At 41.5% G+C, this 27747-nt stretch overlaps 2 protein-coding genes across 10 annotated transcripts in view; one reads left to right on the top strand and one right to left on the bottom strand.

Moving 5' to 3' along the window:
• Positions 1 to 27747, top strand: part of trdmt1 (tRNA aspartic acid methyltransferase 1) — a 174144-nt gene that overhangs the window by 50532 nt on the left and 95865 nt on the right. For 2 of the 5 annotated variants that reach the window (XM_063044193.1, XM_063044196.1), the window contains exon 1: positions 17103 to 17254. The exons of 1 other annotated variant lie outside the window; for it this stretch is intronic. In XM_063044193.1, coding sequence (XP_062900263.1) covers positions 17170 to 17254 — 85 coding nt within the window. In that variant the 5' untranslated portion in view covers positions 17103 to 17169. Of the gene's footprint in view, positions 1 to 17067; positions 17255 to 27747 lie in introns of those variants that run through there. 2 more of the 5 variants (XM_063044194.1, XM_063044195.1) reach the window with 2 other exon arrangements.
• The window catches only part of LOC134344425 (type III intermediate filament-like), an 88132-nt gene that overhangs the window by 24517 nt on the left and 35868 nt on the right, over positions 1 to 27747 (bottom strand). Inside the window, exons 1-3 of one of the 5 annotated variants that reach the window (XM_063044188.1) lie at positions 22492 to 22697; positions 19518 to 19619; positions 716 to 1172 (exon numbers count right to left, since the gene is read on the bottom strand). In XM_063044188.1, coding sequence (XP_062900258.1) covers positions 716 to 1172; positions 19518 to 19584 — 524 coding nt within the window. In that variant the 5' untranslated portion in view covers positions 19585 to 19619; positions 22492 to 22697. Of the gene's footprint in view, positions 1 to 715; positions 1173 to 5654; positions 5690 to 16658; positions 16723 to 19517; positions 19620 to 22491; positions 22698 to 26087; positions 26547 to 27747 lie in introns of those variants that run through there. The other 4 variants (XM_063044187.1, XM_063044190.1, XM_063044189.1 and 1 more) reach the window with 4 other exon arrangements.

Genomic DNA, 27747 nt, shown 5'->3' with positions numbered 1-27747 from the left:
CCCTCTTCTGTTGAGGCTGTCCTCAACTGCATCTCTTCCATTTCATGTATATCCGCACTCACGCCATTCCCAACAACTGCCCCAGATTCTGCCACTCAACTACACACTAAGCACAATTTACATTGGCCATTTAATCTACCAATCCAAATGTCTTTGGGACTGGGCAGAAAACAGTGTAACTATAAGAAACCTATGAGACCATAGGGGGAACATTCAAACTCCACACAGCATTGTCTGAGTTCACAGATCTGTGAGACTGCATTCTATTAGCTCTATTAACTGTGTCGCACTACTAAGGAGAACATGCTTACAAATGCCAGACATTGTTATTTCAATTACCTTTATGGTTACTTTTCTTTCTTTGTGTGGTTGGGAATAGACTTGAAAATTAGATTCTGTTTTCATTATCAAACACAATAAATCAGGAGTTCAGTACTGCGTGACAAGAACCACATAAGGCAAGTGAGGGCCCAGTTGTTTATTTATTGTGCACATGCTTACCACCTGACTGTTTCCAAATTTCCAATGTCAACAGTTAATTAAGAAAATTAGTACACCATTAATTTTGCAAGATTTAAATTTGGCATGATGGCTTTTCCAACAAAAATGCTGATTTTTTTGATTTAATGAATCTGGTGTAAACAGCATATTATTTTCCTCCTGCTAACCATGCACTAGGTTTCTACAAAAACACAAGTGAAAAAAACAATTGTACCTGTTTTTGAGTTTGTGAATATCATCCAGCAAGTTGTCTCTTGCCACTTCAATCCTGCTTTTCTCCTTGGTGAGCTGATCTACTTCTTGCCGCAGTTTCCTGAGCTCCTGTTCATAGATATTCCCTTTTCTGGAATTTCCTTTGCCTTTCAGTTCTTGTAGTTCAGTTTGTAGAATTTTGTTTTGTTGCTCCATGGACCTCACCTTCTCAATGTAGTTGACAAAGCGGTTATTCAGCTCAATGAGTTTGTCCTTCTCATTAGTGCGGTTGGCTTTGAATTCATCACTTATGGCATCCAGCAGGGAAAAGTCCAATGCATTATTATTGGCAGATGCAAAGCTTGGAGTTGAGTAGGTCCTTGTGTTTGTGAAGGACTGATGAATTGGAGAAGAGTGTAAGTTGCTGGAAGCTGATCTTGACTGCAAAATCATTCGGCGATATGAAGACCTGGAACCTGCTGGGTAAGCCATATTTCAATTTTAATTTTTTCTAACAAAGACACTTTCCGAAGAGTTGCTCTTGCTTAGCAGCTCTCAAATGTTGCTTATGATACACTTCTCTAAATTGCTTCAAGCTTTTGAGGTAGCAATTGATACTGTGATTGACATTGCCAATACCCAACCAATAGTAGTTAAGACTTCCTTACAGCTGTCAGTCATAGCTCATTTAACAATAAGAATTGAGGGGCGATGTGTTGAAATCTTTGCTAGCATGTTGAATGTTCACTTTTTTTAGGTGTTGATGTGCAAAATTTCGTTACACATTGCACAACTGCTACTTCTGCTATTTTCTGTCTTCCTGAGCAAGATTTCATAAGTCAGTTATTTGTATTCAGATCATTAATGTGTTTTAAAAATATATCCTTAAACAAAATAAATATCGGTCTTACACACAAGTGCTATTATCAGCTTTAGTAATCAAGATCAGAAGAGGGCATGAATTTTTTTTTGCCTTATTAGGCAAAACAACTATACATGTGAAATTCTTCCATCGCTGCACTTCAAGATAAACACCTCATGCAGATTTCTGAGGTGCGTTTATTTACTAGCAGAATGAAATCACGGGTAGATATTGTCATGAAGTTTTTTAAACTAGATGTTGCTACTCACAGCATTTTTGACATTAATCTAGTTTTATCGATCACGCAAAACTTGCATAAATAGTAATGTCAATTGCCAAATTCACATATCAACATTGCCAGGTTTTCCTGTACAAAATCATGCTGAAACTTTCAATTTCAAAATAGCTTTGCCTTTTGATGTGTTGTACTTTCTTTTGATTGTTGACACACATAGCACGGCAAGTATTATCTTTGCAGCCAGCTCTTAAAGATAATCAGAAAATACAGGGCATGCTAAGCAGGTCAAACAGCATCAGTGGAGCAAGAAAAAAACACCTGAACCCTCTCACAGACATTCTCTCTGTTTCTTTGACCCTTCCCTTCTCAGCAACTTAAATCATGCTTCTTGCTTTTTCAGTACTGATTGGGGGTCCTTGACTTGAAATGTCATTCTATCTCTCTCTGCTGAAGCAGTTTGGCCTGCTCAGTTTTCCACATCAAAAGAGACAACATTTCAAAAGGAATACTGTGCTGTAACTGACAATTTCATCATGCTGTTGCACAAAGAAATGTAAACTTGAGAAATGGTATTTTTGATCTTACATGATTTTTGCACAACACTGACACTCAACACTGTCTTATGCCATAAAATTAGTGTGCAGCTTCTAGTTTGAAAACTTTTCTTGATGATATTTATATCAGCTACTGGAAAGAAAAAACAGACTTTTGATATTAAAAGAGATCTACCATATTACAAACAATGTGCCTTCTGATTTTAGGAGAGTAGCCAAAGAATTGATCGATCCCTTGGAGATGGGAAAAGGTTGGGAGAAAGCTCAGAGAGAGGCAGATGGAACTGACAAGTAGGACGACCATGGAGGCCCAAAGAGGTGAAAATCTGCAGATGCTGGAAATCCAAGCAATACGCATGAAGTGCTGGAGGACCTCAGCAGGCCAGGCAGCACCTATGCCCTGCATGGTTTCAGTGTGGTTTTTCAGATTGGAGTTTGCCTTGGAAGCCTCTGTGAGTTCATTCCTGCACTTTGGGGAAGCTAGCAATGTAGGCAGGTTCCCATGTTTGCTCTATGTGCTGCTGTGGGAAAAAAAGGGAAATTAGATGAACTCTGCTGGTCTTGAGTGTGGAGACTGAGTACACCTCCCCGATGAGGCAGTGAATAGAAAATTGTGAGGTGTTGCAGAGATCAATAGCAGTGATCCTGAGGCTTGAAAGCTGTGAGTGAACTCAAACCTGAATTCCTCAGGCAAACCAGTCAAGGTACATTTGGAACTGTGCTTGAAGTTGTAGGGAGTCATAGGACTAAGTGAGGATAACAATTTAGTTTGATTGTTGGCCTTTTTAATGTCATTTTTTTTTGGTTGGGAGAAAAACAGTTTGTTCTATGAATGACAAACACGAGATAATCTTGCAGATGCTGGAAATCCAAAGCAATACACAAAATGCTGGGGAAACTCAGCAGGTCAGGCAGTATCTAGGGAAAGAGAAAACAAGGTTTCTGGCCAAGAACCTTCTTTAGGACCGAAAACGAAGAGGGAAGATGCCTGAAATAAAAAAGTGGGGGGAGGGGAAAGAGGCTAGCTGGAAGGTGATAGGTGAAGCCCGGCGGGTGGCTAAGGTTAAGGGCAGGAGAAGAAAGAATTTGATTCAGAAGTGAGTGGACAGTGGGAGAAGGGGAAGGAGGAGGGGACCCAGGAGGAAGTGATAGGCAGGTGAGAAGAAATGAAAGGTTAGCGTGGGGAATAGAGGAAGGGGTTGGTGGGGGTGGGAATTTGTTCACCAGAAGGAAAAATTGATATTCGTGCTATCAGATTGGAGGGTACCTAGATGAAATATAAGGTGTTGCTCCTCCACCCTGAGGGTGGCCTTATCTTTGTACAAGAGGAGGACATAAATCAACACGTCGGAAAGGGAATGGGAGTTGGAATTGGAATTAAAATGTTTGGCCACTGGGAAAACCCGCTTGTGGGGGATGGTGCGGATGTGCTGGATGAAGTGGTCCCCCAATTGATGATAGGTCTCATCAAAGTAGAATAGGCCCCATCGGGAGCACAGGACACAAAAGATGATCCCAGCAGATTCGCAGGTGAAGTGTTGCCTCACCTGGAAGGACTGGTTGGGATCATGAATGGAAGCGAAGAATGGTATATGGACAGGTGTACCACTTAGTCTGCTTGCAGGGTTAAGTACCTGGAGGGAGATTAATGGGAAAGGATAAATGGACAAGGGGATTGAGGTGGGAGCGATCCCTACCCCCAAACACAATGGGGGAGGGGAGGTAAGGAACCCATTGGAGATGGCAGAAGTTGCAGAGGATAATGTGTTTGATGTGGAGGCTAATGGGGTGGTAGGTAAAGACAAGAGGAACTTTATCACCATTAAGGCAGTGGGAACATGGGGTAAGAGTGGATGTATGGGTAATGGACGAGATGCGGGTGATGGCAGCATCAATTGTAGAGGGAGGGAAAACCCCGTTCTTTAAAGGAGAAGGTCCCGGAATGGGAAGTCGCATCCTGAATGAATTTTAAATTATTGTACCTCAGACCAGCAAAGTTGAAAATGAGCTTGCATGTAACACTATTGTTGACATCATTTGCTGTAGGTTTTACATTAGCATAAAAGTAGAAGGAAGAATAAACATCTTGCCATCAGATAGGTTACCATCAGCTCTACTCAGCAAGAGAAAATACAACTTCAGCAAAGAACATGTGGCATTTCACACAGTGGAATTATTTGGTTATGTCGAACCCAGGAAGCAGCTGACCACAGTTGTACCCTCCATATTGTATTTCTCCACTTGTGGTTGGACTGCATCCTTCGTTTCTTCTTCTTCCTCTTTATTCTGTTCTTTCTTGTTCCTTGTGTTCTTCAGCTTCATGTCTACTGTTATAAAGGCTATCCCTTCAATGTAGCCTAATAGTGTAGCATGCAGTGTATTTTACATATTATTTGCTCATCTAGGTACTGCTGGGTTCTTTCTAATAGCAGAGGAGTTACCTAAGAGCACTGACATCGCAGAGTGGCGATGTGTTTCTCATTGTGCAGTGCTTTGCACGGTACCTGGATACCAGAAAAAAATCCTGCCTATATCACATTTTTATTTGTGTGGTTACTAGATATTGTGTGGGATCAAAACTAAATGTGCTGCTGAGAATTCCAGAAGTGAAGTAGATGAAGCTCTTTCTCTTTGATTACGCAACCTTTGGCAACCTCTCATAAAATATGGAATACAGTAAGTGAGCAATGTTGGTTACAGTGTTCCAACAACAGTCTGAAAGGACAACAGAATCAACAAACTGATTCGTAAGGCCAATGATGCTGTGGGGATGGAACTGGACTCTCTCACAGTGGTGTCTGAAAAGAGGATGCTGTCTAAGTTGCATGCCATCTTGGACAATGTCTCCCATCCACTACATAATGTACTGGGTGGGCACAGGAGTACATTCAGCCAGAGACTCATTCCTCCGAGATGCAGCACAGAGCGTCATAGGAAGTCATTCCTGCCCGTGGCCATCAAACTTTCCAACTCCTCCCTTGGAGGGTCAGGCATCCTCAGCCAATAGGCTGGTCCTGGACTTATTTCATAATTTACTGGCATAATTTACATATTACTAATTAACAATTTATGGTTCTATTACTATTTATTATTTATGGTGCAACTGTAACAAAAACCAATTTCCCCCGGGATCAATAAAGTATGACTATGACTATGACTATGACTTTCATGGCTTTCATATATATGACAGGGGCAAACAATGTCATTCTTGCCCTGCATAGCTTTGCCACTGTGGTAGCAGCAGTAAGAAAGTTTCATTGATTAGGCCCCTTTCTAAATTAAAGATATATTGGCTACTAGACCTTACCCTTGCTGTGGTAGGATAATTGCTGTGTAACAGACATGGCTTTTGTGATGCAGAAGTCTTCTTTCTCCTCACTGCTGTAGCAGTTATTCCTGCTCTACGTTCCCCTCTGTTCTTCCAGTAATACAAAGTTTGAAGAGGAAGATTTCATAGACCACCTGTCCCTGAAAGGTGCTTGTTTCTGCACAAACTTAGAAATCATTCAGAAATGCATTCAGTATCAACCAACCACTTCTTCCAGTCTATTCAAATCTGTAGTATATTCCGTAAGAAACTAGAAAATTGTGCAATATTAAACCAACAGCCAGAGGAAATAATCCAAGAAGTCATTCACTATTACATGTGGCCCTCATTCATCATAGTTGAAGAACATTTCTGCTTTTTTCTATACTGAGTCAAACAGAGCAACAATTTTAAAATTCTGCAGGGGTAAAGCCAAGTCTGTTGAGGTGAACTTGATGCCACCAGATTGCATGTGAACACTGATGCTAAGGTTTTCTTGGGTCATGTTGCCGAGCGTAGTAGAGAGAAGAGGTGAGAAGAACACAAAAGGTAACACGATGGAAGTGGAATGAGAAGACATTGGAGGGAAGAGGGCAGAGGAACACCAAAGGTAACACTATGGAAGTGGAATGAGAAGACATTGGAGTTGGTTCTCTGACTATGACTCGAAGAATAAGATCAAAACCAAGCAAGTTCTATTCAACTTGGGTAGATCATATTGGAGAGGCAATAGAGGATGATACTGTATCAGACTCTGAAGATGGGTTTAGAAGGATGAGCTTGAATAGAGTATGTATGGCACCATCAGACTAGCAAGAAGCCCTGGATCTGACAGGCAGCAGCACAATCAAATACTTTGGAGGAGAAATGGTGGTTGGAGGTTGGTTTGCGGTTAGGAAAAAGGGAGTTGAAATGCTTTTTTTTATTGAAAAGGAAAGGCATTAATTACACTTTGACCTAGAAGTTAGAGTTAATGGCATAAAACACAGGGTAAGTTGGTGGGCCTGCAACTTAATGCAGATATAGTCACACCCCCCCCCCCCGGTAAATTTAGGGGATGACTTAAGAGAAGGTGGGAGGGAAATCAATAAAATCAATAAATTCATGGCACAGACAATTAGAGGTAGCTCTGAAAAGGTCAAGCATTTTAATGCAGTCCCATATATTGACATATTGCATTCAAATTGATGACATTCATGTACATGCCTCTATTTTGGATGCATGTATCCAGACTGGTCTCTCCCACTGCTGGAGGACTTCATTTTCACATAACGAACCAAATGCAATACAGTGGAAATGAACTCAATTTAATGGAAAGGATATGAATGAACAAAAGTAGAATAACTAACTGTTGTATGAAAATAAAATGACAAACAGGATATTTGAGCTTGATACTGGATACAGGAAGCAGAATCAGGTTTATTATCACTCATATGTATCATGAAATTTGTTGTTTTGCAGCAGCAGTAGAATGCAATACATAAAAATTACTCTATGTGAAAATAAGAAATATAAAATAAATGCAAAAAGAAAGAAAAAATAGTGAGATAGTATTCATGCATCCATGGACCATTCAAAACCATGGAGCTTTGAGATGAATGCAGAGGGGTTCAGCGATCGCTCCTAACCGAGGCCTCTGAACCACTCAGGCCAGGCGTGAGTTCTGAGTCACAGAAGGACTGTTCAATGTTCTGAGATTTATGTGATTGGACTGTACTTTATATTGATCTCCCTCAGTTCTTTGCCATTTTCTTTCTTGTGGCCAATTGGTGGGTGGGTGATCTGTTAGTTTATGGGTGGGAGGTCGGGGGTTGTTGATGTTTGATGGCGTTGTTACTGTTCTGTTTTTAAAGTGTTAGGGGGTTGGGGATTGTTATTATCACTGTTTTTTCTGAGGGGGAGGGATTGGGGATAGTTATTGCCGCAGTTTCTTCTGCGGGGGATGGGTAGGGGAGTTTAGGGACTGCCAGTTTTGTTATTTTTTCTTTTTCATGTGGGGGGGGGGGGAGTTGGTCTTCCAGTATTTCATGGCTATCTGGAGAAGATAAATATCAGAGTAGTATTGTACATGCATAATTTGACAATAAAATAAACATTTGAAATCTCATGGTAAAGGGGAGAAAGCTGTTCCTAAAACATTTAGTTTGAGTTGTGAGGCTCCTGCACCTCTCTGAAGGCAATAATGAGAAGAGGGCATATCTCATATGGTGAGGGTGCCCAGTGATGGCTGCCACCTTCTTGAGGCACCACCTTTTAAAGATGTCCTCAGTGGTGAGGAGGCTAGTGCCATGATGGAGTTGGCTGAGTCTACATGCCTCCAAAACTTTTTTTCATCCTGTGCATTGGAGCTTCCATACCAGTAGTTCATTCAGTCATTTTAAAATGGGTGAAGATAGAGGTAATTGGGAAACACGAAGCAGATTTTAGAGGTGAGTTGGGTGCATTGTCAAGAAAATAGCAATGTGTCTGTTTCTGATCCGTTGCAGTTTTTGGAGTACATGAAAAGTTATGGAGTTGACTGCATTTTATTGATGCCAGAAACAATGTCTTCTCAGATGACTGCGTCAGAGGAATTTCCTCCTTCAGACAAGTTGACTCGGAAACAAGCTGTTTTTCCTCAGTCCATGTTTAATGCTCCATCAGAGAAGAAGTATTTGAAAGAGTTTGTTAAATAATGTTAAATGAGCTTAGGAATTAATAAGAGGAGGAGGTAATGAATATAATTTACTTAGTTATAGATATAATTGAATGTATAATGTTGATAGTTTGCCTCGAAGCCAATAGTTTTCATTTTTGGCAAATGCTATTTTGTTTAATCTGTAAGGTTTGTGTCAGTTCACAGGTGCACTCAGCCAGCTTGTTGAAAATAAATCAACATGCTGAGGGTTCAGATTTCAAATGCTGAAGAAACTCAGTAAATCTTTTCTTTTTGATATGTTGTATAACACGTACATTGGTGTGTCGCATTTATATTATGCCTTAATATATTTTGAACTATATTGAGGACAAAAAGGATCTAGTGCTTTCCTGGTGTATACAATGAATAAATTCTTCTCGGGCTTCCAACCAGGTACAGGTATTGATTTTAACCAATGTGTTGATGATAAACTCTGCCATCTTTATTAGCGATGATGCCTGGGCAAGTCTAGTCCAGTGGTATTTATACCCGTCATCCGTCCCTGCTGATTGGTTAGTCCTCATCCAATCAAGTTTCCGTTGTCCCACCTGATTTGCAACCAAATTCCAGTTCTGACTTAGAGCAAGACCTTCGTCTTTGTTCAAATTCTTTTCCTCTTGTTTTATTTCAATTGCTTCCTTAAGGACATTAACTTTAAAAAATTTGTAATGGCCAAAAGCTGAGAAGTATGGTAGACAGACAGGATGATTGTGCTAGACTGCAAGAATGCATAGACAGGTTGAATAAATGAGAAGATGTAGGGAGATGAAATTCACGACTGAGAAATGATACATTTTGGCAGAGGCAAGCAGAATAATATTACATGCCAAGTGGCACAGCTGATAGGAACAGGGGACCCTGATTAATTTATCACATCTTGTTTGACCTAATCACATAGGTAAGTAGATTTATTAATGTCAATATACCATGACAAAGGTAGAGTGAAGAACATCCATACAGATCATTTAATAACTTCAGTGCATTGAGGTAGGCCAAGGGAAAAAAACATAACAGAATGCAGAATGAAGTGTTACTGGTGCAGGTCAGTGGGACTAGGCAGAAAATGGTTTGGCACAGCCAAGAAGGGCCAAGAGGCCTGTTTCTGTGCTGTAGTTTCTATGGTTTCTATGGTCCAGAGCAAATTTACTGCAGGCAGAAATAAAGTGCAAGGCCACAACAAGGTAGATAGCAAGGTCAAGAGTCCATTCTTATTATATTGGGACAGTTCGATAGTCCTATAGCAGCAGTATAGAAGCTGTCCTGGTGGTATGTGCTTTCAGGCTTTTGCATTTTCAGTACGAAAGAAGAGAGAATATCTGGGAAGGGTGGGCTCTTTGATTATGTTTGTTCCTTTACCAGGACAGTGAGAAGTGTAGACAGAGTCCATGGAGGGGAGGTTAGTTTCTATGTGCTGAGCTGTGTCCACAACTCTGCAGTCTTGTGGTTTTGGACAGTACAGTTGTCACAGTGAGCCATAATCTGGATAGCATGCTTCCTATATAAAAGTTGTTGAAGGTAAAAGGGGACATGCCAATTTTTTTTAGTCTCCTGAAGAAGTAGAAGTGCTGGTGCACTTTCTTGGAAATGGCACCTACATGGTTGGACAGGTTAATGGTGATATTCAATCCCAGGAATCTGAAGTTCCCAAGCATCTCAACCTCAGCAGGAGTGTGTAAACAGAAGTGTGTGCATTGTCCCCTTTCCTGAAATCAATGATCAATTCTTTGGCTGACCTTAAGGGAGAGGTTGTTGTCATGACATCATGCGACTAGGCTCTCAACCTTCTTCCTGTACTCCAACTCATCATTAGTATAGGAGTTGGTATGTAATGTTAAAATTGTACAAGGCATTGGTGAGGCCAAATTTGGACTATTGTGTACAGTTCTGGTCACCGAATTATAGGAAAGATGTCAACAAAATAGAGAGAGTACAGAGGAGATTTACTAGAATGTTACCTGGCTTCCAGCACTTGAGTTACAGAGAAAGGTTGAACAAGTTAGGTCTTTATTCTTTGGCGTGTAGAAGGTTGAAGGGGGACTTGATAGAGGTATTTAAAGTTATGAGGGTGATAGATAGAGTTGACGTGGGTAGGCTTTTTCCATTGAGAGTAGGGGAGATTCAAACAAGAAGACATGAGTTGAGAGTTAAGGGGCAAAAGTTTAGGGGTAACATGAGGGGGAACTTGTTTACTCAGAGAGTGGTAGCTGTGTGGAAGGAGCTTCTAGTAGAAGTGGAAGAGGCAGGTTCGATTTTGTCATTTAAAAACAAATTGTATAAGTATGTGGACAGGAAAGGAATGGAAGGTTATGGGCTGAGTGCAGGTAGATGGGACTAGGTGAGATTAAGCATTCATCACGGACTAGAAGGGCCAAGATGGCCTGTTTCCGTGCTGTAATTGTTATATGGTTATATGGTTATTATTTGAGATTCAGCCCACTACAGTGGTGTCATGTGCAAAATTGTAAATGGAGTTAGAGCAGTATCCGCCACAATTTGTCAGTGTATAGTGAGAAAAGTAGGGACATAGCTTTGTGGTTATCACTGTTGAGGATAATCATAATGGAGGTGTTGCTGCCCATCCTTTCTGATTGTGATCTGTTGATCTGAAATTTAAGGATCCAATTGCAAATGCATTTGTTGAATCCCAGGTCTAGGAGTTTGGAGATGAATTTGTACTGAGGTCGGTTACAGTCCTCTACACACTTGCTGATAAAGTCTATGATGATGGAGACCTACTCATCTAGATTGGCTGCAGAGTCTTTGAACATGACAGAGCACCAATCCCACTCTTCTCACTTCTGTCTCTTACCCAAGACACAGAAACTAGGGCGTCTTGGTCTATTCAATGTTTCTGCCAACTCTTTCCCCAATGAAACCTCCTCACACCTGCACCCTATTTAGCCCGTAAGATATAGGAGCAGAATTAGGCCATTTGGCCCGTCGAGTCTGTTCTGCCATTCAATCACGGCTAATCCCTTTTTCTCTCCGCAGCCTACTCCCTGGACTTCTTCCCATAACCTTTGATACCATGTCCAATCAATAACCTATCAAGCTCTGCCTGAAATACACCCAACGATCTAGCCTCCACAGCTCTGTGGTAAAAAAATTCTACAAACTTACCACTCTCTGGCTAAAGAAATTACTCCACATCTGTTTTAAATGGATGCCCCTCTATCCTGAGTCTGTGCTTTCTTGTCCTAGACTCTCCCACCATGGGAAACATCCTTTCCACATCTACTTTGTCTAGGCCTTTCAACATTCCAAAGGTTTCAATGAGATCCCCCCATTCTTCTAAATTCCAGTGAGTACAGACCCAGAGCTATCAAACGTTGCTCATATGACAACCCTTTCATTCCTGGAATCATCCTTGTGAACCTCTCCCCTTGGCCAGTCACTTCTCAGCTACATCCAAGACACCTCTCATTCCTTTCACCATTTGGACAACTTCTAATTTCCTGGCACCCATCATCTCACTTTCAGTTGGATAATCAGACTTTCTACACCCCGAAGCCCCGTCAGGAAGATTTTAAAAGATTTTGAAACCTTCTGCTGCTGACTGCAACAAAGATCTAACCAGTTCCCCTCTACCAACGCTCTTATCCATCTAGCTGAACTTATTCGTAGCCTGAACAATTTTTCTTTTGACTCCTCTCATTTCCTATAAATCACAGGTGTAAGTATGGGTATTCACGTGGGTCCTAACCATAGTTCCCTCTAAGCTGTGTGCGTGTGCACGACACACACGTTTTTCACCCAGCCCACAAAGAAAATTAATGTGCGCACAAAAGGTTAGTTACCTAAAATAATGTAGTAGTTAATAATTATACTTACTGAAAATAATCTTTTAGCTAACTGTTTCTGTTAACTAGTTAGTCGGTTTTTTAAATACCACAATGCGCGTCACCTCACCTATCCTGTTCCGGTTTGTGTAGCTGCATCACAGCGGCAGCCATGTTTGGCTTTTAGTGTTCATATCGTAAAGTTAACAAAGATCTGTTTCAAATCCTCTAGATAGCTTACTAAGTTTTTATTGTAAAAAATATTGATTCACTATGTCGAATTCAAAAGAAGCGAAGGGTGTGAAGTGCAAAAGAACTGCAAGTTTGTTTAAAGTTGAATGGCTTAACAAAATAGTAGAAACCGTTACACCGAAAGCTCATGAGGTCATGAACGTTCAGCTACGAGAAATATTTATGTATGATTTGGAAACTGGAGTTATCTGTTTGTATTGTCGTGATGCGAAAGTTGCTGGAGAATATGCTGGTGGAAAGAAGTGGGATGATATTTGGAAACTTGACTTTTTGAAGCGTCATTTGGCAAGTAAAACGCATTTGGACGGTGTACAAAAGCTCAGGCAACAGAACTCGTCATTACCTGTTACAGCAGTGCTATGCATGTTACGGTTGAGTGCAGATGAGCGAGAGTGAAAACGATCAAACTCAGAGGAGATCAACGTTGAGGTACAAGAATGGTCAGCTTTTGATTTCTCCACAATTGCAGATTGTGACTTCACATTTGGCGATGAACAAGTTAATGCCTTATGTCTAAAATATCATGATTTTCTAGCTGAAAATACTGTAATAGTTAGACAGATTAATGATTTCAAATTTTCTGTGCAAGAAAAAATTGAATTCAAACCGATTTCAAACTTTGCTCAAATGGTGGCATTTGTACTTCAAAATGAACAGTTTTGCGACCTTGCACAGTTGGTGGACATTTCTTACGTCTAGTACGGACTGTGAGCGAGGTTTTAGCCTAATGAATCAACTCAAAAACAAGCTGAGAAACCGTTTAGGTGAATGTCAATTGGATATGTAAATGAGAATCAAAAGCTATCAAAGGGATGGAAGTTCTATTAGTCGAGATAGAGTTTACAAAGAATGGGTAAATGCCAAAGACAGGAGAGAGAAAAAATAACTGAGTGACTTAAATATGATAAAAATTAAATATATCCAACCTGATGGCATGAACATTCACTTCTCTAACTTCCGTTAATGCCCCTCCTCCCCTTCGTACCCCATCCCTTATTTATTTATTATTATCATTATTATGATTTTTTTCCCCTTTTTTTCTCTCTTTTTTGTCCCTCTCTCTGCCCCTCTGACTATAACTCATAGTCATAGTCATACTTTATTGATCCCGGGGAAAATTGATTTTCGTTACAGTTGCACCATAAATAATAAATAGTAATAAAACCATAAATAGTTAAATAGTAATATGTAAATTATGCCAGGAAATAAGTCCAGGACCAGCCTATTGGCTCAGGATGTCTGACCCTCCAAGGGAGAAGTTGCCCTTCCTCTGGGCTTCCCCCCTCCCCCTTTCTTTCTCCCTCGGCCTCCCGTCCCATGATCCTCTCCCTTCTCTAGCCTCATATCCCTTTTGCCAGTCAACTTTCCAGCTCTTAGCTCCATCCCTCCCCCTCCTGTCTTATCCTATCATTTCGGATCTCCCCCTTCCACTTTCAAATCTCTTACTATCTCTTCTTTCAGTTAGTCCTGACGAAGGGTCTCGGCCTGAAACGTCGACTGTACCTCTTCCTAGAGATGCTGCCTGGCCTGCTGTGTTCACCAGCGTTTTTTGTGTGTGTGACTTAAATATGTATGTTATTTTGTGGTTATTCTGAGCAGTTTTATGTCAAATATTTTGTAAACCTACATAAACTGTCCCAGGTGTGCATTCAGTGCGCACATACTTTTGTTAGAGGAAAAAAATTTGCACAACATAAGGTTTTTGCACACTGCCTACTAAAAATTAGAGGGAACATTGGTCCTAACTATGCCCACCTTTGCAATGGCTACATGGAACAACCCTTACTCCAAACATTCTATAGTAGCAGTTGCCAATATTTCACTGTTACATTGATAACTGCTTCTGCACCAGTGCAGATTTCATCAACGTTATCACCTTCAATACCATGGTAACATAGTGGTTAGTGCGTCACTATTACAGCTCGGAGCATCGGAGTTCAGGGTTCTATTCCGATGTTGTCTATAAGAAGATTGTACGTCCTTCGTGTGAGCGGATGGGTTTCCTCCAGGTGCTCTGGTTTTTTCCCACATTCAAAAGATGTACCGGTTAGTAGGTTAAATGGTATTTGTAAATTGTCCTGAGATTAGGCTAGGGTCAAATAGGTAGGTTGCTGGGTGGTGTGGCTTGTTGGGCTGGAAGGACCTGCTCCTTGCTGTATCTTTAATTAAATAAAACTAAATAAATAAGATAAAGTTTCACCCCACTCTGGAATTCACATACTATTTCTGACACTTCTTTTCTGGATATCCATCTCAGGAGACAAAATATCCACTGATATTTGCTATAGCCTGCTGACTGCCATAGCTACCTATTATTACACAACTTCCCACCCTGTCTCTTGGAAAGGTACAATTCCTTTTTGCTATTTTCTTCATCTGCTCTCAAGATGAGCCTCTCCACTCCAGGATGTCTTTCAGGAACATGACTTCCATTCTACTGTGGTTGATAGAGCCCTCTCTCACATATCCTTCATTTTTTGGATTTTTGCAATTTCTGCTCACGATAACCACCACAACCCCGATCATACAAAACCGAAATGCTTTCTAGTCTTCACTTTTAACCTAGTAAACTCCACATCCAGTATATCATCCTTCATTATTTCCACTATCAGTACTGGAGTTCCACAACAAGCTACATCTTTCCCTCTCCTTCTGCAGGGACCACTCCCTGGCCCACTCATCCCTGCTTACTCTCCTACAGAATCCTACCTGGGCGCCTCACCGTGGCGCAGGAGTGACACTGGCTGAACATCAGCAAAGTACAGCGGAGATTCGTTCTCTGGCAGGTCTAACCTAGCCGTGAAGGTGATGTTCCATCGGTATACTACTAGACTAGATCTAGTTGTAGGATTATGGCTAGCTAAGTCAAGGAGGTAAGCATGCTTTTGCTACTTTGTAGGTTATGCCACTTCAAGCAAAGGCTGCACCCAGTGAGGACGACGGCAGCAGGGCGTCTGATGGTGTCTGTGGCAGATGAATTCAAAAGGGTCAATGGTACAGCCACCTTGGTGGCATGCAGAGGAACCAGAGTGCTGGTCAACGGATGGAATCACTAGACTAGTTAGTTGTCACTGTGGGGCAGCTTCTTTATCTGCTAAGTCTGTTATACTCCTGTGTACCACTTACCATCAGATTTGGAAGCCCAGAGGGACTGTATGGTGGGGGCACAACACCGTCTGTCTTACTACTGGGCAAGGCGTGTTGGAGTAGAGTTTCTGGACAGTCAACATCGAAATCGATGAACAGCAAAAGAAGAAGAAGAAGCTCACTTAACCCCTCCATGACTGCTGTCTCTTTCCCTTGAAACCACAAGGACTGTAATCTTTATTCTTGTACCTCCTTTCTCACTGCCATACAGGGTTCTATCCAGTCCTTCTCAGTGAGGCAAAAGTCTATGTGCAACCTCGTCTACTGCATTTGATGCTCCTAATGTGGTACTCTCTTCAAGGTCAGACTAGGCGACTGTTAAGATCTGCCTTTCGATATGGTAATGGTTTATTTATCCTTGGCTCCAACATCTCTAAGACCAGGGTCAGCGTGGACATGGTGGAGGATTACAAATACCTGGGGATACGAATTGACAATAAACTGGACTGGTCAAAGAACACTGAGGCTGTCTACAAGAAGGGTTAGAGCCGCCTCTATTTCCCAAGGAGACTGAGGTCCTTTAACATCTGCCGGACGATGCTGAGGATGTTCTATGAGTCTGTGGTGGCCAGTGCTATCATGTTTGCTGTTGTGTGCTGGGGCAGCAGGCTGAGGGTAGCAGACATCAACAGAATCAACAAACTCATTCGTAAGGCCAATGATGTTGTGGGGATGGAACGGGACTCTCTGACAGTGGTGTCTGAAAAGAGGATGCTGTCCAAGTTGCATGCCGTCTTGGACAATGTCTCCCATCCACTACATAATGTACTGGGTAGGCACAGGAGTACATTCAACCAGAGACTCATTCCACCAAAATGCAACACAGAGCGTCATAGGAAGTCATTCCTGCCTGTGGCCATAAAACTTTACAACTCCTCCCTTGGAGGGTCAGACACCCTGAGCCAATAGGCTGGTTCTGGATTTATTTCATAATTTACTGGCATAATTTACATATTACTATTTATGGTTCTATTACTATTTATTATTTATGGTGCAACTGTAACGAAAACCAATTTCCCCCGAGATCAATAAAGTATGACTATGACTATAACGCATATTAAACCAGCATAACTTGGTGGGTTGAATGGCCTCTTTTTATACTGTATCAATATTGTAATTCTAAATGTTATACACCAATTCTTTACACACCTTGAATCCTTGCTCTTTTTAATGGAGATTTTAACATTTCTTCAGACATGGATCCGAGGGACAGTTTATGTCGTGAATGCCGATTACTCTATTTGGAAGAATTGTCTTCTGCAATACAGAGCTTAACGTACCTCCTTAAATTTAGAAGGGATTTTGATTAGTCTAAACATATAAAATATAAATGCGGCTTGCTTACGCAACATAAACAAAATATGAAATATATGTGAATTCATTAGAAAATGTTAAAGCAAACGACGCATTTCACTGAATCTGATCTGAAAAATGGTTTAATTCTATTTTAAGATTCAAACCCTTGCCCTCACAGGTACTTGCAGATGAAACGTTATACAACGAGATTACTATAATTGCATTTACAATCCTGTTCCTTGTTCAGCGCGGTTCAGATACAGGGTACAGTACTCTGAAGTCCTGTAGGAACCATCGTCAGGGCAAGTGTGCAGCGGGGGAAGATAGAGGCTGCGGGGTTTTGCTTGGAGATGGGCCTGTTGCTATGATGGAGCCTGACACGCCGGGCGACATGATGAAGGTATTGGAGTTGTACAGCGGAATTGGCGGCATGCACTATGCGCTGAAAGGTAAAATACTGAAACCGACTGGAGAAGAGCACCGAGAACAGAACTCGTTTCACGGGGAAGGTTGATGTACACACACTTCTTTCTCAGTGTTTTAAATATCGGTGCATCTCGAGTTACAGAAAGTTAAACTATAACACATCTACCTGTTCTTGGCCAGTTGGAATAATTTTACTCAGTCGTTTCAGTTAACCGCAAGTATTTGTTGAGTGAGAACGAAAGTGAAGAATCTTCACAAAAATCCAAGGACAAGTGTTTTAATTGACAGAATGGCCCCATAGACCTGTCGAGAAATGGTCCAATCTTGTATTCACATAATTACATCTTGCAGAAAGCGTATTAGATTCCCTATCACACTCCCTGGGTATCTATTGCTCCGCTGGTAGAACAGAACCATCAGAGGTGGTGGGAGAACGTAGCATTTGGCGTTCTTAACTCCAGATCTAGTGAAGTCTCGTGGGATTAGACCATACATTTTCGTCCAAAAGTTCCTACTGAGTACCATTTGATCATACTGCCCTGAGCAATCAAACAGCACTTCCCTATGTTGAACAACATCTGGAATAAACACTGAAAGTAACAAAGTCATAGAAAATGGGCGAGGGTCTTAAATGTACATAACCAAGAATGCTATAGTAGCACCACTGCAGGTTGTGCTGCTGGGTTCTGTAGCTGCCAGATAAAGTCTGCGGCAGGTAGCCAATGTGAGCAATGAACCTACTTGACCCCACCTTCACCAATTGACCTGTGATAGATCATTGGTAAAAATTATAACAACCCTTTGGAGGTAAAATTCACCTTTATACTGAATGCATTCTCCATTGTGTTGTGTGGCATGACAATTATGCTAAAAGGTATTGACTCACAGTGGATATGGCAACCATAAGCTGCCACAGACCATCAATAGCAGCAGTGAAGTGAACACTGCACCAGTATATAAATCTCCTAGCCTAGCATATCCATCACTCTGTTGTTATTAACAAGCCAGAGATCAATCTTAGTTCAATGAGAAGACCAAGATCAGGCATCCCAAAAAATAACAGTGAACCTGCTAAGTAAGATGCAGTGCAGGATTACATGTGTGCTATTTGTAGCAAAAATGGAATGCAATAAGGCCATGCAGTGTCATAAGCAGTAGATCATATTGAAGCCCTGCACACTGACTATATTTAGTTCTGAATGGCGGTGGACACTTTAATACCTAGGAAGAGCATACCCTTCCGCAGTGACGGAATGGCCGGGCTTTGGTCCAACCATAGACCGAAAGTCTGAATTCCAGTGAGGAGGTGAGAAAGAGTTTCCCTGGCAACAAGGCTGCTTTTGACCAAGCATCGCATCAAGAAGCTTCTAAGAACTGAAGTCAATGAGGATCAAAGGGAAAACACTAGGTTATGCTCAGAAAAGAAGTTAGTAATGATTTTTGGAAATCAATCACCAAAATCCCAGGACATCACTGCTGTAGTTCCTCTGGGTAACATCCTAGACCCATCTATATTCAGCTGCTTCATCATTGGTGCTGCTTCCATCATGAGGTCAGAAATAGAGAAGTAAAGTCATGATTTCTCAATGTCAAATTCCCTTTGTGATTCCTTAGTAGTCCATAAACGAGAGAATCTGCAGATGCTGGATGTCTAAACAACACACAAAAAATGCTGGAGGAACTCAGATAGCCAGGCAGCATGCATGGAAAAAAAGTACAGTCGACGTTACCTGCCGAAGGGTCTCGTCCCAAAATGTTGACTGTACTTTCTTCCATAGATGCTGCCTGGCCTGCTGAGTTCCTTCATCATTTTGCATGTGGTCCTTAGTAGTTCATGTTTGGATGCAGCAAAACCGAAACAATGTTCAGGCAGGGGCTGATAAATGGCATGTAACATTCACACCATTAAAGCATTAGGTAATGACCTCCTTCATCATGGGATTGCTTGACCTCTGACATTCAATGGAAATATTCTTGCTGAGTTGGTATTGACTAGAAACTTAACTAGTCTAAGCTACATCACTGCAAGGGCAAATAAGAGACTGAGTACACTGCAGCAAGCAACTCACCTTCTGTCCTTCCATTCTCAAGACCCCCTCCCCTTCCCCAAAGCTTTTCGGTTATCCTGCAGGTTGAAGGCAACAGTATGAATGAGTGCAGTGTCAACAATTCTCAAGAAGTTTGATGTTATCTTGCACAAGCTGTCTACTTGATTTACACCTCATCAGTAAATCTAGACATTCAGTCTGTCTACCACCAGTGCACAGAAGCTGCAGTATGACTGACCTATTCCAGCAGTACTTTCCAAACTGGTCATGTCTTCTTTGAAGAAGCCTAAGAGTAGTGGGAACATTCCAACTGTATTTGTTCTCCATCCTGTTGGTGTATCTTCAACAGAAAAATTACACAAGTTTAAGAAGGTGGTTCACCACTACCTGCAAAAGGACAATTTAGGATAGGCAATAAATGTTGAAAATGAATATGTACTGTAAACAGTATATATAAAATAGAGGTGAGCATATTAGCAGTTTGTACACTTGTGATTATTTATAACCCCAAAACTTAAAGTGCTTTCATTTCCAGGTCCTGCTACAACAACTATTAATTAGAATTTACAATCAATTTTATTTTCAAAACAGTGTTGATCCTTTGTAGTATTAAAATTAGATATAGGCTGTACAGAAAAATATTTGTATTAATATTACACTATTTTGTGTTAATGCTCTAAATTATTCTTTCAATTAAATGGGATTTGGGAATTGAATATTGCTACTATTCTATATCTGGAAATCCCACAAAAAAGCAAATGCTTTTGATTTGTTGATAGTGGTTGGGGGAGAAAGTTATGCGAGGTTTTCATCCCATGGTTTGAGATTTTTAAGATTTGCTGCGGTAGGTAGTTTCTTTGTTTGTTTATGGCTTGTTTAAAGGCTGGCTCCTCCAGCATTGCAGCATTTCTTCACTCATGTACTGGATTGCCAATTTTTATTAACTGGTGCAGAAATGCAGTAGGCAGGATTCTGATGCAAGAGAGCCATGCTTGATGTGTTCCTGTTTTAGAAATCTTGTAATGTAGCAATTAGACAGTGCTGTTGGAAAATATCAATCACCAATGCCCTGACAATTTTTCTTCAGTTAGACTGTTTGCAATAGTTTATAGAGTTGTGATTTGACTTATAGAAACCATAGAAACTACAGCACAGAAACAGGCCTTTTGGCCCTTCTTGGCTGTACCGAACCATTTTCTGCCTAGTCCCATTGACCTGCACACGGACCATATCCCTCCATACACCTCCCATCCATGTATCTGTCCAATTTATTCTTAAATGTTAAAAAAGAACCCGCATTTACCACCTCGTCTGTCAGCTCATTCCATACTCCCACCACTCTCTGTGTGAAGAAGCCTCCCCTAATGTTCCCTTTAAACTTTTCCCCCCTCACCCTTAACCCATGTCCTCTGGTTTTTTTCTCCCCTTGCCTCAGTGGAAAAAGCCTGCTTGCATTCACTCTATCTATACCCATCATAATTTTATATACCTCTATCAAATCTCCCCTCATTCTTCTACGCTCCAAGGAATAAAGTCCTAACCTATTCAACCTTTCTCTGTAACTGAGTTTCTCAAGTCCCGGCAACATCCTTGTAAACCTTCTCTGCACTCTTTCAACTTTATTTATATCCTTCCTGTAATTTGGTGACCAAAACTGAACACAATACTCCAGATTCGGCATCACCAATACCTTATACAACCTCATCATAACATTCCAGCTCTTATACTCAATACCTTGATTAATAAAGGCCAATGTACCAAAAGCTCTCTTTACGACCCTATCTACCTGTGACGCCACTTTTAGGGAATTTTGTATCTGTACTCCCAGATCCCTCTGTTCCACTGCACTCCTCAGTGCCTTACCATTATCCCTGTATGTTCTACCTTGGTTTGTCCTTCCAACATGCGATACCTCACACTTGTCTGCATTAAACTTCATCTGCCATTTTCCAGCCCATTTTTCCAGCTGGTCCAAGTTCCTCTGCAGGCTCTGAAAACCTTCCTCACTGTCTACTACACCTCCAATCTTTGTATCATCAGCAAATTTGCTGATCCAATTTATCACATTATCATCCAGATCATTGATATAGATGACAAATAACAATGGACCCAGCACTGATCCCTGTGGCACACCATTAGTCACAGGCCTCCACTCGGAGAAGCAATTCTCTGCTACCACTCTTTGGCTTCTTCCATCGAGCCAATGTCTAATCCAATTTACCACCTCTCCATGTATACCTAGCGACTGAATTTTCGTAACTAACCTCCCATGCGGGACCTTGTCAAAGGCCTTACTGAAGTCCATGTAGACAATATCCACTGCCTTCCCTTCATCCACTTTCCTGGTAACCTCCTCGAAAAACTCCCAATAGATTGGTCAGACATGACCTACCACGCACAAAGCCATGTTGACTCTCCCTAATAAGTCCCTGTCTATCCAAATGCTTGTAGATTCTGTCTCTTTGTACTCCCTCCAATAATTTACCTATTACCGATGTTAAACTTACTGGCCTATAATTTCCCGGATTACTTTTCGATCCTTTTTTAAACAACGGAACAACATGAGCCACTTTTCAATCCTCCGGCACCTCACCTGCAGACAGCGACATTTTAAATATTTCTGCCAGGGCCCCTGCAATTTCAACATTAGTCTCCTTCAAGGTCCGAGGGAACACCCTGTCAGGTCCCGGGGATTTATCCGCTTTAATTTTCCTCAAGACAGCAAGGACCTCCACCTTTTCGATCTGTACAGTTTCCATGATCTCACTACTTGTTTCCCTTAATTCCATAGACTTCATGCCAGTTTCCTTAATAAATGCAGATGCAAAAAACCTATTTAAGATCTCCCCCATTTCCTTTGGTTCCGCACATAGCCGACCACTCTGATCTTCAAGAGGACCAATTTTATCCCTTACAATCCTTTTGCTCTTAATATACCTGTAAAAGCTCTTTGGGTTATCCTTCACTTTGACTGCCAAGGCAACCTCATGTCTTCTTTTAGCCCTCCTGATTTCTTTCTTAAGTATTTTCTTGCACTTCTTATACTCCTCAAGCACCTTATTTACTCCCTGCTTCCTATACATGTCATACAACTCCCTCTTCTTCTTTATCAGAGTTGCAATATCCCTCGAGAACCAAGGTTCCTTATTGCTATTCACTTTGCCTTTAATTATGACTATGGCAAGCAGCCAGGAATACCAAGATTTTTTTACCTGTACTATGACAATGTATGCAGAGAGGTTCAGTGTTTTCATGGGGATACCTCCATGGAGTGAACCCATAATTTCTTTTTTCCCTGAAGTTTTTTGCTTAGACCCAGTGTTAACTTGTGTGACTGTCTCTTCCCTTTCAATTTATTACTGCTTCTGAGATCTTTGCCTATAATGGAGAACCAAGGAGTTAGATATCACCATGAGATTATTGCCACTTATCTCATGCAGCCTTGACCAATTTAACAGACAGCACACTTTCAAACAGGATATGCAAGGCAAACTTAACCCATGACTATCTATGACACAAGAGATACTGAAGATGCTGGAAATCTAGAGCAATACACACAATATGTTGGAAGAGTTCAGCAGGTCAGGCAGCATCTATGGATCGCATAAATATTTGACGTTTCAGACTGAGCCCCTTCATCATCACCTTGACTATCTATGCTGCTGATGATCCCATTCAAGATGTCCTAAACAGCATCTCCATCAACTATTGCTCATTGCCTACTTGCCAAATTTATGACAATTAAACCTTGAAGTATCTGCCCTGATTCTGGTGATCAGGAAGAGGGCGAGGGTGTTTTAGTGTTTTATGGAAGTTCTACTTCTAAATCTCTTAAATTTCACCTAGTATATTCCTAACCGTAAATGTTACTAGCTTTCAAGAACTAGTTTGTTGTTTGTTTTTAACTATTTTCTAAGCAACCACATGCAAGTGACGTTCTATTCAGGATGTTCTGTTGCATGGTTATACAGTCAACAAAAAATTAGTCAGCTCCATCTTGGGTATTATCCTACAAAGTACCCAGGACATCTTCAAGGAGCGGTGTCTCAGAAAGGCAGTGTCCATTATTAAGGACCCCCAGCACCCAGGGCATGCCCTTTTCTCATTGTTTCCATCAGGTAGGAGGTACAGAAGGCTGAAGGCACACACTCAGTGATGCAGGAACAGTTTTTTCCCCTCTGCCATCCAGTTCCTAAGTGAACACTACCTCACTTTTGGATAAGTACATGGATGAGAGAGGTATGAAAGGCTATGTTTGTGGTGCAGATAAATGGGATGAGGCAGAAAAACAGGCGGGCACAGACTAGGGCCTGTTTCTGTACTGTAGTGCTCTGTGAGTCTGTATACAACTCTCTAACCTTACTAATATTTATGCAGCATCTCAGTGAACTACGCTTTGGGTCAAGACCTTTCATCAGTCCTGAACTACACACTTATAGAGCTTTGTCAAAGTGGAGGCATTGTTGTGCTTTCTTCGTAATGTCATTTTTGTGCTGGGCTTAGGACAGGTCCTGTGAAATGATCACACTGAGGAATTTAAAGTTGCTAACCCTCTCTAGCTCTGAACCCCTGATAAGGACTGGCTCATGGACCTCCAGTTTCCTCCTCCTGAAGTCAATGATCAGCTCTTTTGTCTTGCTGACATTCAGTAAGAGGTTGTGTGGCACCATCAGCCAAAATTTCAATCATCCTATATACTAATTCATCAGCACCTTTGAAATTATCATTGCAATATAGCTTGAGTATAATTATAGCCCTATTATCGATAGATTTTCTATTGAAAACTAATTTATGATCTAACTCTTAACAGGAACATTCAAGATGTTGTTTCCAATGCACATTATAACCAAAAAGCTGTCTTTAAAAGTTATTTTTGCCATTTTTTTCTTTCTGCTTATTTTTATCCCTAACTTCTAGTGTATGTCATTCCTGTTAAAAGGTGGATACAAACTAAGTTCTTCTGGTGCTTGAAGTAAATTGTTCCTTAATAATTAAATAAACAAAATCCTAAGGCATTATAATGTAAAACAATACGAATGTAAAGTACCTCGACACTGTTTTATCACCCCTTGTTCAATCCCTTCCGACCTATGTTCGTGACACTTCTCACGCTCTTAAACTTTTCGATGATTTTAAGTTCCCTGGCCCCCACCGCTTTATTTTCACCATGGATGTCCAGTCCTTATATACTTCCATCCCCCATCAGGAAGGTCTCAAAGCTCTACGCTTCTTTTTGGATTCCAGACCTAATCAGTTCCCCTCTACCACCACTCTGCTCCGTCTAGCGGAATTAGTCCTTACTCTTAATAATTTCTCCTTTTTCTCCTCCCATTTCCTCCAAACTGAAGGTGTAGCTATGGGCACCCGTATGGGTCCTAGCTATGCCTGCCTTTTTGTTGGGTTTGTGGAACAATCTATGTTCCGTGCCTATTCTGGTATCTGTCCCCCACTTTTCCTTCGCTACATCGACGACTGCATTGGCGCTGCTTCCTGCACGCATGCAGAACTCGTTGACTTTATTAACTATGCCTCCAACTTTCACCCTGCCCTCAAGTTTACCTGGTCCATTTCCGACACCTCCCTGCCCTTTCTAGATCTTTCTGTCTCTGTCTCTGGAGACAGCTTATCCACTGATGTCTACTATAAGCCTACTGACTCTCACAGCTATCTGGACTATTCCTCTTCTCACCCTGTCTCTTGCAAAAACGCCATCCCCTTCTCGCAATTCCTCCGTCTCCGCCGCATCTGCTCTCAGGATGAGGCTTTTCATTCTAGGACGAGGGAGATGTCTTCCTTTTTTAAAGAAAGGGGCTTCCCTTCCTCCACTATCAACTCTGCTCTTAAACGCATCTCCCCCATTTCACGTACATCTGCTCTCACTCCATCCTCCCACCACCCCACTAGGAATAGGGTTCCCCTGGTCCTCACCTACCACCCCACCAGCCTCCGGGTCCAACATATTATTCTCCGTAACTTCCGCCACCTCCAACGGGATCCCACCACTAAGCACATCTTTCCCTCCCCCCCCCCTGCATTCCGCAGGGATCGCTCCCTACACAACTCCGTTGTCCATTCGTCCCCCCCATCCCTCCCCACTGATCTCCCTTCTGGCACTTATCCGTGTAAGCTGAACAAGTGCTACACATGCCCTTACACTTCCTCCCTTACCACCATTCAGGGCCCCAAACAGTCCTTCCAGGTGAGGCATCACTTCACCTGTGAGTCGACTGGGGTGATATACTGCGTCCGGTGCTCCCGATGTGGCCTTTTATATATTGGTGAGACCCGACGCAGACTGGGAGACCGCTTTGCTGAACATCTACGCTCTGTCCGCCAGAGAAAGCAGGATCTCCCAGTGGCCACACATTTTAATTCCACATCCCATTCCCATTCTGACATGTCTATCCACGGCCTCCTCTACTGTAAAGATGAAGCCACACTCAGGTTGGAGGAACAACACCTTATATTCCGTTTGGGTAGCCTCCAACCTGATGGCATGAACATTGACTTCTCTAACTTCCGCTAAGGCCCCACCTCCCCCTCGTAGCCCATCTGTTACTCATTTTTATGCACACATTCTTTCTCTCACTCTCCTTTTTCTCCCTCTGTCCCTCTGAATATACCTCTTGCCCATCCTCTGGGTCACCCCCCCCCTTGTCTTTCTTCCCGGACCTCCTGTCCCATGATCCTCTCGTATCCCCTTTTGCCTATCACCTGTCCAGCTCTCGGCTCTATCCCTCCCCCTCCTGTCTTCTCCTATCATTTTGCATCTCCCCCTCCCCCTCCAGCTTTCAAATCCCTTACTCACTCTTCCTTCAGTTAGTCCTGACGAAGGGTCTCGGCCTGAAACGTCGACTGCACCTCTTCCTATAGATGCTGCTTGGCCTGCTGCGTTCACCAGCAACTTTGATGTGTGTTACTCGAATGTAAAGTAGTTGGTTACAGAGAAAGTGCAGTGGCAAATAGACAATAAAGTGCAAGGTCGTAATGAGGTGGATTGTGAGATCAAGTGTGCATCTTATTGTACTAGAGAATCATTCAATAGTCTTAAAACAATGGAATAGAAGCTGTTACTGAGCTGGGTGCTTTTGTGTCTTCTGCCTGAAGGGAGGAGAAAGAAAGAGAATGTATGGTGTGGGTGGATCTTTAATTTTGCTGGATGCTTGAATGAGTCAATGAGAGGTATAGTGGGAGTCCATAGAAGGGATTCTGGTTTCCATGATATGTCACAATATTCTGCAGTTTTTTTGTGGTTAGGGACTTAAACGATTGCCTACCAAGCTATGATACATCCAGATAACGTGCTTTCTATGGTGCACCAATGAAAATTGAGCAGGCAGTGTGCAAAGCTGGATATATGTAGCCTATGTGGTTTCCTACTGTACAGATTTGAATTAGACATCTGGCATTGGTCATTTAACTGATTATGAGTCATGCCGAAGTTTGAAGGTTGAAAATCTAAAACTGTGACTCATAACCATAAGTTAAGACCACGGGTGTTTCCTGGTGGGCTTAAAGTGGTTCTTGCAAAACTGCAGAGCAGTGTTTAATTTGGATAGCATAATGTTAATCATCTTGAAATCAGGCTGCATTGTTTGAGCAATTTGCTAGGGAACAACTTTAACATGCTTTCAATGTTTTGTGTACAAAACAGTACATTTTTTCAAGATGAATAAGGGAATTGCTCTTTTTAAATAATTCACTTCGGTTTTCTGTATCAGCCAGCTTTGCTCCGGAAGCCAACTGGAAAATGTTTATCATAGAGGTTAAATGGGGAAACATTGAAATCTCTACAAAGCTCAGAAATAAATTGGATATCTGATTTGGAGTAACTTGTAGGTTTGATTATTTTTTCTTGGTGTTCTCTTCCTTAAATCCACTTGCTACTCTACGTAATGTCCAATTTTGCTACAACTGTCAACCAAATCCTTGCTCTTCTCAAATTATGTTTGCCTAACAAATCTATCTTCTTCCAATTCCAAAAACGTGCCGTGGAACTGAATATGTTTTTTACCTTTATTCCATAAACAAAATCTTATATTACTTTTGCATTGCATTATTTTAACTTCTTTATGAATCACTATTTTCACCATGGTTTAGGGTTAATTCCTGCAAGACCAGGACGAAGTTCATTTTTTTTGTGATGTGTAATAAAAATTTCTTGGTGTACATGCCTCAAAATCTGTATACTATCCAATTTTACCTCTATAAAATTCTAAATTTGTAGTTGGCTGTCTTGCCATTTTTTAGTATTTGTTTCCCTCAACTCAGAATGAAGAAAATGTATTTACTGTAGTAACAGTGGGTAGCTAGTAGGAGGTTAGGTTCACTCAATGACAAAGGAGAGAATTTATATGTGGAGTTGGAGGTAGTAGTTAATGTCTAGAATAAATGCTCTACATTGGTATTCACTGAGATGGTGCATAAATATTAGTAAGGTTAGAGAGTTGCATACAGACTCATAGAGC

This window comes from Mobula hypostoma, chromosome 3, assembly GCF_963921235.1.
Source record: "Mobula hypostoma chromosome 3, sMobHyp1.1, whole genome shotgun sequence".
Taxonomy (NCBI): Eukaryota; Metazoa; Chordata; class Chondrichthyes; order Myliobatiformes; family Myliobatidae; genus Mobula; species Mobula hypostoma.
The sequence above is the reverse complement of the archived record's forward strand: the minus strand, read 5'-3'. Positions and strand labels throughout refer to the sequence as shown.